The sequence below is a fragment of the Notothenia coriiceps genome, unplaced genomic scaffold (assembly GCF_000735185.1).
Source record: "Notothenia coriiceps isolate Sejong01 unplaced genomic scaffold, NC01 NC01_scaffold00037244, whole genome shotgun sequence".
NCBI lineage: Eukaryota > Metazoa > Chordata > Actinopteri > Perciformes > Nototheniidae > Notothenia > Notothenia coriiceps.
The window spans coordinates 134,679-147,317 of NW_011369945.1; the positions used below are offsets into that span (position 1 = coordinate 134,679).

Genomic DNA, 12,639 nt, shown 5'->3' on the forward strand with positions numbered 1-12,639 from the left:
TGTGTGTGTGTGTAGTTATCAACAATGACAGGGGATCAAGGAACTGGTGTGTGACAAAGAGGAATGGTGTCTAATTCAAGGTCAATATGGCCAGTGTCACTCCTTCACTTTCACCGAGGGGAGGGGTGGGGGGGCATTATGTTCCTGTTGGTTACCAGAGCAAACATGACATCCCTGCTGGAGCTCATATCAATTTGTAATTTGAGCCCCAGTCAAAGCAAATGATGTCAGCACAGGTCGCTTTTTCCAAATGACCCTGCATTTGTCTGTTGTCGTTGTCAATTTTGGTCTTCACTGTCAGAGTTGTTTTGTTAAGCAGTTTTTTTCTGTTTGGCTAATATTCATAAATGTTAATAATTTTCATTTCATGTGGTGCGTAAACAAAAATATTGATGGTTTGCTAGTGGTCAAAGCTTTCATAAGAGGGATACAAAAAGCTGTTTTATTTCTGTATATTAAGTGCAATTTCATTTTCTATGCATTATTCTTTGAAACGTAGTTCATTCACAAGGGCATTTAATTTAATTTCAGCATACTGTATGATCAGACAAGGTGCTGTATGTCCTTTGTCTCCCTCCTCCAGTGTGACCATCTTACTAATTTGCTAAGACCAGCAGCACCTTCTCCTCATGCCAGTACATCTTTTAATAACTCTATTAATCTAATCGTCCACTAATTGGTCAAGATAGCCTTTTCCCCAGTGATTTTTATCATGGAGCAATTAAGAGCCCAGTAAAACCTGCTGAAATCACAGTGTCTTGTTAAAACGGCTTGATTGACACATTGTTTCGGGGCTCTGCACTTTTCATTCTACATGATAGAAAAGGTTATTATTATTATTATAAGCTACTTTTATACAATTAAGAATTTGTAGAAAAACACAATGACAACTTGCCAGTGACTGATAAATCTTTAATATAAAAATTGTACAAGAATTCTGATACAAATTACAAGAGGTATTTGGACAAAATATGAATACAATTCCATTTACATCCCAAAACCCTTATGCATTTTATGCAAAAACCATAGACAGTTATGATACAGAAACAAATACAAGAAAGGCAAAAAAAGAAAGAAAAGAAAGAAGTCTTTTTAAAAAGAGGACCATTTTTCTCCTCCTCACTGCAAATGGGAAACACCTGTTTAGGTAACATACAGTATTCATGAGGCTTCCAAATCACCCTTTTGACACCAAAGTAACGTAAGCTCCTCTGCTCTGTTCGTTGTTTGCAGTGCGACGATGTAGCCATGCAACGCTGTCGAGTGCCCGTGCCAGAACACAGGCTTTTTAAAGAAACAAATGCATTTGATACAGAAAAAAGTGAAATAAAAAAAATCGAAATCCACCAGCTCTTCAAGCTTATTTATATTTAAGACTGTAAAATATAATTGGCACAATGGAAAACATGAAATGAATTAATTCTTGACATTTCACAGGTTCCAGTTCAAATTAACGAGGGTCTTTTCCGAGAACACAACACATGAGACTGAAGCATCTATCCAAATATGTGTGTATTTTTCTACTATCTGCATATTTCTTATAGTGTCCTTTTAAACATTTGAATCCCACTTTGTTCCATGAGCTACATTAACACGACATGTGGCGTCCCCTCTCATCCACGATGTGAAGTGAACAGAACGGACAGTGATTAACAGGTCAGCCGTTTGCCATGCCCTTCTCCCCGTGTGCTATGTAGAATTACAGAATAATTGATGCCTGACGCTCCTCTAATCAAATATTAAAGATTCACTCCAGTGGTCTCAGCCAACGAGGCGCTCTAAGTGACGTGTTCCTGCGGATCCACAGCCCGGTCACTAGGTAGCAGAAAGCACCTGGGCCCATGTGGTTGGGGAAGTAAAGGAGGGAGACAAAGATTGGATAGGGGGGCCTTTCTCAGATGAGAGGGGGAAATTGGTGGTCATTTCTCAGAGGAGAGGAAAGTGTAGGGGGAGAGGGGTGGAGATGTGAGGGGTGGAGATCGCTCTCCAGCAGGCAATCTAGAAAAAGCTGGCGAAGACTCCCGGGGAGTCCTGGCCCCGCTGCTCGCTCCTCTCTTTCTCCCCTTCCTTGTTAAGTGACTGCCGCGAGGCTACTGCTAGACCACTTTCTAAGCCCACTCCCTTTACGCCGTCTCTCCTGTCTGTTTCCCTGGCGATGCCGGACAGTGGTTTGTTTTTCAGATCTGTTGCCAGCCTTTTGCCGCTCTGAGCTTTGCAGCTTGGCATCACCATCACCATGCAGGACTCAGAAGGAGCCCGTAGGAGGTGGGAGAAGGGTGTCGTTGAGGGAATATCTTGCCTGTCTTGCCTGGCACACACAAGTACATACATGTAGACAGAGGTCATGCACTGCGGCTGCTGCTTGAGAAATAGACTGCGAGGAATAGGGCAGAAGTGTAGTGGAAAATGTGTTTTTGTCAGATCAAGAAACTGAGGTTATTTGGGCCGAGCACATTTATCTTAAGTGTACCTTTGTTGGATATGTACAGCTCAAATAATTCTACAAAGTTAAAATCAATCTGGATCTTTTTTTCTCAATCAAACCGTTTTGGTAAAATGTCTCAATTGTCAGCTGTTGGAAATGTAAAATGAAATAATAATAAGAGCTTTGGATTTTCCATGCCTGACTGCTAGCCCCCATCATTCTCCATAATGGAGTATTAGCCTTCTATGTAGTGGCAGCAGCTATAATGTTAATGCTTGATGGAGAGTTTAATTTCCTGTGGTGAGAACACACTCTATATTTCTCTGACCCTGTCTCCTCCATCACTAGAGGTTAACAAGTCATCTCGTTCTTGTCATCTTTCTGGCCTGTAAGTAGAAAGCATATGTGTGTGTGCGCCACTCTCCTCTGTGTGCATGTGTGTGTGTTTTAGTATGGTTGTGTGTTAGAGAGACAGCTGTCAGCAGGGTTCCTCGAATAGCACTTTTTTATTTCTGCCAGAGCGAGGGCCGGGGGGATTGAGTGAGTGAATGAGGCAGCAAGCGCCTCAGTGAAACCCACTCCTGGGAAAAGGCAGGGGTTCCTGTACTCAATTTTCCCTTCACTTGGGATAAACAGGCAATTACCCATCCCTTTTTCCTATGCCATGGCCGTCCGGTGAACTTAAGCATACACTATTAGTGTGTGTCCCTGTAGGACCTGCGCTGTGGGGTGTGGAGGTGGTAAGTGAGTGGCGGGTTGAAGAAATGGGTAAGGCGGTTGTTAAATGACTGCGCTCTGACAGACAAAGAGAACAAAAAAGCATAAGAGAGAAATAGAACTAAATTACCAGCGGCCCTGAATAAGAATAAGCACACATAGATAGTGAATAGATTAATTGAATCCAACTAAATTGAATGGGTCAAATTGAATTGTTCAGAGCACACAGTCTTTTCTCTTCTTTTTCTCTTTCTGTCAGTGTCACAGTCTTGTCAGCAACCTTGGAGTCTGGCAGTGTAACGAAGTGACAAGTGAGTTATTAGACAGAAGAAGCTGGAATGGCAGGGACGCCTCCAGGTAACGGAGAAGCAGCACATTTTTAATGATCGTTGCTGTCATCCTCTTCCTCCCTAGTCAGCCTTCCACCTCCGCAACCTTTCCATCAGCCTCAGCTCTCTTTCTCGCTGTCTTTATCTCTGAGAAGAGGGGACTGGAAACTGTATGTGTCATATAGATGGAGTCTTAAAAAAAGCATGAAATATCTCGTCAGAATAGGTCATGTCTATATTGTAAAAATGGCTTAAGTATGAAACAAGTGGAACTCAACACTGTTATGGATGTAAGGTGAATACTGTACAGCCCACCGTATAACACTGCATATTTCCCCCTCTGTGTGTAGCACCAGTCAAGTAAGAGAAGATCTTGTATAGTGACACATGGCATCGCTAATACACTGATAAACAAACTGAGGAACAATCTCTATTTTTTTGTCTTTTTACAAAAAATATTCTTTAAACCAACAAAAAAAATCTCCATGAAGGTACATGACCAACCAATAAATACCCCTTCCCTTGGCTACTTTGCCCAGTTACTGGAAACAATTTGTACCGTAAGACAGTCATGGACATGTTAAAAATGGCAACATTTTTCATAGAGTACATTTGTAGCCGACACTCAGCAATGGAAACCGATACCGAAAATATCACAGCAAAAGATTTTAAGACTCAAGTGCATCATATTAATCCAAAGGGGCATGATTTAAGTACACACTCTCACACTGAAAGAGCTCTTCTTAAGCAATCACTTTTGTTTTGGTCACAGTTGAATGACTATTTTCCTCTTTTTTCTTCAACTCTATGGGACAGTCATATTTCACTAAGATGCCTTTTGTAAAAACAAACGTAAGTTCTTGCATTGATAACTTTGTTGGAGAATGTCACAATAATGTCATGCTTTATACACAGTTACACCTCTGAAGTCATTATTGTGACCATTACTGGCAACCATACACACATTGAAACAGAGAGGAGAGACTTTATCAATATTTAACTTTGTGTTTGTGGATCAGCAGTTTATAGTCATTCACGCTTGGATTTGTTTTGAGGCAAGGTACTTCGGAGACGCTCTGAATTAGTTTTTTTTTTAGCAATGGGGGAAGATTTTGTTCAAGGAGACAAGTTGTTTTCTGTTGTGAAACTGTGTTTGAGCACGTGCAAAAAGAAACTGGCACATTACGTTAAAGGTATTATTTACCTTGGCACTGTAGCCATCAATGACCCCGAACAACACCTAAACTCACCATTGCAAAAGTCCTCATTATAATAATATTACACATCCCCTTGTATAGATGCAAAGTGCAAAAACTGAATTGGTATACTAAAGCTCATAAACAAAACAGACAAAATAAAAAAACAAAATAAAACAATAGAAATACAGAGAATGATATCAGTGTAGGAGCCAAAAAAAGCATGCCGGCAACCTCTGAATATCTAACAAGTAGATAAAACAAGTCACATGATATTCTTTTTTTCCTAGGACTCAGTTAAAACGTGTCGTTGAAGCTAACATAAATGAGTCAAGCTAGTAAGATGCTACCTCTTTCTTGCCTAAAGCTGGAAGTATTGTACTGGACTGTAACATAAAACCATAACGAGAGAGAAAAAAGAAGCAAACAACCATCAACACAACTCTTTACACCAAAAGCCTCTTGGGACATTATTTACAAATGAAGCTGTCATGCTTTTGTAAGGGGGTTCATTTAAAAGCTATCATTACACAAATACAACAAGAAGATTTTCTTTTTTTTCAATACTATCATTTCTGCAGGCAAAGTCACAAATAAGAGTTTGAATAGATTCTTTGGAGACGGACAAAAAAGTTGGGAGGAGTCTCAAATGAAAGATGGAGGGGCTTATGAATAAAAACACAAGTGGAGTTTTGTTATAAAGCAAACTCCATGCGCGAGAGCGTCATCCTGTTCTTCCAAAGAAGGAAAAGTCAAAGGTCACGATAATAAACTGTATTTAGAGTCGATGCATTTTTATAGAGGGACATAGAAATGTCTTTCAATGACTGAATGACGGGCAGGAGGCATACAGGCATTTAGCCTGTACTTGAAGGCCCTGGGTTGGGATTAAGAGCTAATTTGAGGAGGAATAAGGATGAGGAATGAAGGGAGGAGCGGGCCGACTGACAGCGGGGTCAAGTAGCAAGTCATTATTTAGTCTGTTATCGAGGAGAAGGGCATGTTTTTATGGAGGTTGGGGTTCTGAGAGTGTCGGTTACGGCTGCGCACAGAGCTGAACACCATGTTGCAACCGGGGATTTTGCACTTATGCATCTCGCGCAGGTGCACAGTCTTGTAGTGCACACGCAGGGTTCCTTTGTTGCTGTACATTTTATGGCAGATGTTGCAGAGGATCCCTCCGCTGCCACCGTGACTGCCACCGTGACTGCCCCCGTGACTGCCCCCGTGACTGCCCCCATGACTGCCCCCGTGACTGCCCCCGCTGGACGAAAAGAGGAATGGTGAGGAAGTCGGTTCCAACCCCTCACCTTGTCCTTCTCCTCTTAGTTCTCCAGTCTCGTCCAGATGCCTTCCTTCAGCCCGCCCCTCTGCATGCTGGGAGCAGTCCTCCCCCTCACTGTTGCCCTCCTCCTCATCCTCTACCCCCTCCTCCTCTACCCCCTCCTCCTCCTCCTCCTCCAGGTCATCCAATAGGATGCCTTCATCGCTGCCCTCGTCTGACTCATGTGAGGAGTGGACACTGCTGCTGGACTGAACGCTGGATGTGGTGCTCAGGTCCAACACCATGTAGTCGTCTGGCTGGCCCCGGGAGAAGCCGTTGCTGTGGTGATTTTTCAGGTTATGGTTGAGAGTGTGGTGGGGATACCCGCTGCTCATCAGGGAACGGGCAGTGTGGTTAAGGCCAATGGGCCGAAGGCTGCCGCCTCCGATGCCCATCCCGGCATACGGGTCCATGCCCATGTGGTGCCCGGCGTAGATCTTAGCCAGAAACTCGGCGCGCAGGTCCTTGGGCAGTGGCGGGTGTTGGGGGTCCAGGACAATGTCGTCCAGCTCTTTGGTCAGCAGTTTGCGGTGCAGGTTGATGTTGGAGCTGTGCCTGTGGGGAGACAGTCAGAGTTGTACATCAGAAGGCTGCATGTGTACAGTATAGGGAATGTAAATAACAAATAATAATATCAAACACAAAACAGCAAGTGTTGAAACATGTATTTGCACTTAATTTACTATGATAATGTCAACTGTTCTTGCTTCTGTGAAATGCTAACAAATATTCAAATATTTAGGGACCATTTGTAGTTATTGTTACTTCCAGTCAAGGCACACAGAAACTTATCCTGAGGAAAAGGCTTTAAGAACACAGAGAGAGAGAGAGAGCATCCTGCAAGTGTTTACCACTGTCAGCATGTCTGCACTGCACAGCCCTCAAATCCAATAGACTCTGACTCAATTAAATACTCCACCATATTGAATGGGAGTTTATCAATTGATTCGAGCTGTGGTAATGTGATAATCGAGGGGAACTGGATAGCATATTAGCACTAGGCCCTGACAGCATTATTGCATTCGTTCCCTATTGGAGGTGGCTTAATCGAGCACCTCAATGAACATGTCTTTATGTAGCCCTGGATTTAATTAAGATGGGCATTTTTTCCCATACACAAGAACTGTATCGCACAGTGTGCTACAGCTGATGAAAGAAACCAAGTAACAAGTGCCATGCTTTAAGCCAATAGACAATTAGTTAGGATTTCAGTTAGCAAACAAAAGCCATGCAACAGGATGCAAGGTGAAACACCAAATTAAATGCTTTTACGCTCCAATTTCACAGATGCCAAGACGGACTAAGAAAACAGGGACCCACTGCACACATTTCACAATAATACTGCATAACACAGAACAAAAACTTAAGCAACTATTGACCGGTGTCACAGAAAGCCCACCCCTCTTATATACGTATACATCAAATAAGAACAAATATGCAAATGCCTTTTAATGTGAGGGGTTTCCATGCAGGGGGTTCAGTGTAAAAAAACGTGAAAAAGAAAAGGTTCATCCTGAGCAGGAAGGGCAAAAATGGAGTCACAATGGATAGTAGAGCTTACCAGCAGTGGCAGGGTTGATGCAGTCAAAAAGGGTCCCTTTCCTTTAATTATTTACTTCCCTATCCGACATTGTCCTGAAAGAGGTAAAAATACATTCATTTGAGGGACCCTTTTCTGTGAACCAGGCAACCAGGAGCCCGTCCACTCAAGCATCGTCAGCATTGGGGAGAGAGAGCGTGGCAAATCGATTGGCCGTGGCTGTCACGGCATGTGTGTGTGCTTTTGTCTGTTTGTGTGTACGTGTGAAAAACAGAAAATTTACTACGTCCATATAGCTGGACTTCGATCAAAAAGACTATATAAATCCTTTGTTCTTTTTTATCCTTTGATAGTACAGTTGCACCCATATGGTGTTAGCTTATGGCCAAAATATGGGAGTCATGATTCAAAGTTTGTGGCGCAGTATGCTTGTCAAGTCGAACACATGTGTGGACGCTTGGCTGTGAGAGGTCAGAGTGCTTTAAAACAGTCTGAAATATGCCGTGATCAGTGTTGAGGGATATGTGCACAATTTCTGCAGGGATACCAAACAGGCATTGATGTGAAGTGGGGCTGCAGATTTGCTCAGTTAATACTGAAGCTCGGGATGCTGTTGATGATGCTCAGGTAGGCAGGTCCTTTGCAACATGTCTCCATCTCTTTAACAACACCTTCTCACTGCTAATAAGCTCTAAGTTAAACCATGGCTATCTCAGTTTTAGATATTAATGTCAAACATGCTAAATATCATGCAGTAAGTAGTCTGCGCTATAGCTACAGTAGCCATTTTAAATACTCAGAAATGCACACCACATTGTTAGAATTGCACAATATCCAAATAACAAATATTCACATTTAGTACAATCTTTTAACCTACTATACAGATATAGGAAGAAAAACAAAATGGAAGAAAAAGGCACTTTATGATATACAATTTGTAACCATTTGGAAATAATGTAATCTCAGGAGAGAAAGAGTGGAGTTTATGATCATTTGCATAAACATGATTATTAACTTTTGAGTTGGCAATGCCTCCATGCCCTAAATAGTAAGAATAAGTCAGCTAAATCCACACACAGTGGGCATAATGCACTTATCCCTTCATTTATCAGATTTAGACTTTCTGCCCCATTTCCCACACCCCTCCGCCTCCATCACTCCACTTCAGTACGCTCTATCTTTCCTCCCCCAAACCCAACTCCTTAGTGCCCCCCCCTTCCTCCCTCTCTGCCTCCCTGTTGGCCAGTAATGTGGCTGGCAAACCAATTTGACAGTCTCATCTTTGCCCAAAAGATGGGGGAGGCCTCCAGAGAGCCCATTTCTGACTGTGCAGAGGAGGAAGAGCGAGAGTGTGCCTGTCCCAGCCGGCGTTAATCATCTTTAGGTTCATCTGATGGCCCTTGCCCTTGTTGTTGTGTCAGTGTGTGTGTGTGTGTGTGTGTGTTGTGTAAATGAGATGGAAGGCTGAGCGGTGTTAAGCTGACGTTCTTTGTCTTTCCTGTCATTTTGGTTGTGTTATGAGGTTTTAGGTGTGAGTGGGAGGACAAGAGTTTAGGAACATTTATCACTCTGTCACTATTGTGTCTGCTTTGCATTGCTTCAGTCTGTACAACACCCTAGGCTTCAAACAATGGTTTGAGGGCTCCCAAAGAAAATTAAATATACATTAATAATCATGAAAAATATGTTCATGTACTCGAATTCAATTGATGACAGCCTGCTGACATGGGCGCATATATATTTTTTATCTAAGAATAAAACAAATCCTCTTGTTCTTTTAAAAAAATATCATAAGGAAACTTTTGTTTAAAGGCATGCAATCTTTTTTTCCGCCCGTATTTTAATCAGCAGATATTTTTGATCTGGGGTGAGTGGCTTTTGCTAACATATTCTCTCTATGAGCAGCATGCCCTTTGTTTATAAGAGACAAACAGAGAGCTAATTGTGAAGCAGCGGAGCCGCGACCACATGCCGTGAGGGGACCGAGGGAGAGGGAGGGAGACAGAGAGAGGAAGGAGAGGGGAGGAAAGAGACTCTCCAACATAATTAACCTTCACTCTCTCCGTTTGCAGTGGACCGTGGGCTGCGCGCGGCTGCACCGCGGGAATGTACAAGAGAGAGGACACCTACTTTCTCTAGCGAAAGAGGAAGAAAATGTTGGTAGGTCAGAAAAGGAAGCAGGATGGGCTGATAAAAACGAAATAAATAAGACGAGCCTTGTCAACGGTTTACAAAAATATGATTAATGATGCCAATAATGGTGATGATTACTTGTACGCGCGTCTTTCCAGCCGTTAATCATGCTGCTTCTTCACTTCTGCCGACGCTGCTCGCTCCCTACAATAAATATGCAATCATTTACCTCCGTGCAGCATGCGGCCAGGAGGCTTGGAGAAAAACACCCCACTGTAAAACTACACACACACACACACTCCGATGTTGGCCTCTGTTTTACACTCAAAAACACACACATTACATGCCTGCTCAAGGGCACACTAAATTATCCTTTCCCCGCATTCCTGAGTACAGTATGAATGTGCACTAATGTTTGTGTGTGTAATTCTCCAGTCTTATTAATAGGGCAGGGATCCAAAGTGAACAAACACTAGCGGTACTTTCCTCCGTGGCAGCACGTTTACAGTGTGTCCTACTCTGACAATGTCATTGGTTGTTTTTCTAAGAAGATCAAATGACCTCTCTTCCTTTTTCTTTCTTCCCTTTGATACTGGAGCTTTTGATGCTTGTGTCTGACTGTGTGTTTACGTGCCTTTGGCTTTTCACTCGGTCAATGGACTAATCAGATATGCAGAGGTACTTGGACTTTTCTTTAGCTGGGTGTTGACAGCTGTGTTTCTGGGGGTGGTAAGACGGCAGGGCTGCATATTATGATTCAGCTTTAGCATATATATCGTTCAGCTGCAAAAACACACGACCACTCGTTTACTTTCCTCGTGTAAAAAAAAATGCTGTGGCTATTTTTCTAATGTTTTTAAAAATGTAACCTCAGTATTTTGTTTCTGAAGCACCAGGCACATTATGTATTAATAATTTCTGCTAACACTGTTCACAAAACAATCAAATCAGGGTAAATCCTGTATTCTGATTTTACTTAAATGCAAGAATAAACATGTTTTTATGCAAATATTGATGTTTATGCAATTTGCTCTGAGAAAATTCTCATTTGATATACAGCGTAATTAATTATATTCCCACTTTAATGCCACCATTACACTCTTACACTATATCATTAGAGGATTATCCAGGGACCAATTTTGATGAGAGCCCAGTTTGTGTATTTACTCGTCAAAGCCCCAGGATTCCTATAGTTATGTAATTCCCCTTCTTTCTGTTGTTTCTGCTCCCTGTTTGAACCAGCAGCAAAGTAATTTGTCCCATATGCCATCAGGAATGTATCCCTCACAGAAAACGTATGAAAACAATAGTGTGCTTAGGACTCGCCTACCCAGAGCAATACTATTCTCCCCCTGGCTCAAAGACGCATTATTCTCACAGCAGCAATTGTCCCTCCTTGCTACAAAGTTATCTCTATCTCCCATATGTTCTGCCACTTTATTAGTTTGAGTGTTATTTACATGCTGAAATGATGGAGTCAAATTGTCACACACACACCAGGGGCTGACACAGGAAGAGAGCGAGTAGAAAGAGTGTTGAGGTGTTTTCTATCTGCTGTATTGTTTAATCTTTGAACCCTCTTTGCCTGACTAACACACTTCCATCCTTTGATATCAAATGCCTGGCTGCATATTTATGAAAATAAACCTCCAAACCATCTTTTCCCCTTTTTCTTTTCTAGCTATTATACTTCACTTATTTCTGTTGTTGCCTCATTTAGTTCAGTGAAGTTTCCCTTTGCCATTGTTAGTTCATGACAGTATGAATAGACTAAATTGACAAACAAACTCGAGCAGTGGGATAATAATTAACAGTATCCACCTTGGCATTAATAAAAACCGGCACAATATCTGATTAAGAATTGTACTTTTTCCAAACTGTTAAAGTTACCTATACATATACTATGGATCTCTCTTCTTGCTATTTAATAGTTCAGATAAGGGACTTAATTGTATATATCTATCAAGTGTTGTACAGCATTAAGAGAGTAATTACAAAGAGATAAGGTGTAAAGAAGAGCAAATCGTTTTCTCTGTTATCTGTGTGTGTGTGTGTTTGCATCCGTGTGTGTGGATGTATATGTTGCACAACAGGCCTTAGGCTTTCTCTTTCCCTATAGCCTTGTCAAATGAGGGGAGCTAACACACTCTCCGGTGGCTGTACACCGCTCTGACGCAATACTTTTTATAATATTATTGCTGCTGTCGGCACTGCTGCTTCAGGTGAGCAGCAGGGTTCACCTTCTCCAAAGCTAACCCCATTCCTCTCCCTCATCCACTTAACTAGAGTCACAGAACCACCTGCTCCATATCCATGCTGCTAATGAACAAACAGTTGTAGGAACAGATGTCACCAAAACAACAACATTAATAAAAGGTTCAGAAACCAAGTAGCGCATTTGGGTGTAGGGAGTCAGCAGTGGTGGAGGAAGAGAAGATGAGGGGCAAGAAAAACACTGAGGAGAATTATAAAGCTCCCTCTGGAACGATTTGTTTCCCAATTGGAATTATTCCCCCGTATTTAAATAAAAGTATTTGTCACAGAAGTGAAATCCTTTTGTATATTTTCTATCTCCATTAAGTAACAGAATGAGTAAGGTTGTTATGTACAACGGCTTCTATTAAATTTTTCGAGAGTGGGAGCATGAGAGGTGTTACGCTTGTTAGAAGTGCTGTGAGAGTTCGGAGAATTTAAGATTTGTATCAAATGTCCCTGCTTGTTATTTACATGACTGGCAAGGGAATATGATTTTCACTTAACCTGAAATATGATTTCACACCCAGCTGTTATTTTAATATTTATTTATCTGTTAACAGTCATTTTTTTTTACAAAGGATTAGAAAAGGTCTGCCCATTGAACATGTGCTTGCCCAGGGCACTAGTGAGGGTTGTGTACCTCCAGCATATGTTATGGCATCAACCTGCTGCCACTGCTGCTACAGTATATTCTGCAGAGTGAGTGTGTGGGAATGATA

The 12,639-nt window shown here is 41.9% G+C and overlaps 1 protein-coding gene across 1 annotated transcript in view; it reads right to left on the reverse strand.

Moving 5' to 3' along the window:
* Positions 1 to 898: 898 nt before the first annotated feature.
* The window catches only part of bnc2 (basonuclin zinc finger protein 2), a 160,106-nt gene continuing 148,365 nt past the window's right edge, over positions 899 to 12,639 (reverse strand). Inside the window, exons 6-7 of the mRNA XM_010794122.1 lie at positions 6,111 to 6,546; positions 899 to 6,044 (exon numbers count right to left, since the gene is read on the reverse strand). Of these exons, the coding sequence (XP_010792424.1) occupies positions 5,643 to 6,044; positions 6,111 to 6,546 (838 nt within the window). The 3' untranslated portion in view covers positions 899 to 5,642. The remainder of the gene's footprint in view (positions 6,045 to 6,110; positions 6,547 to 12,639) is intronic.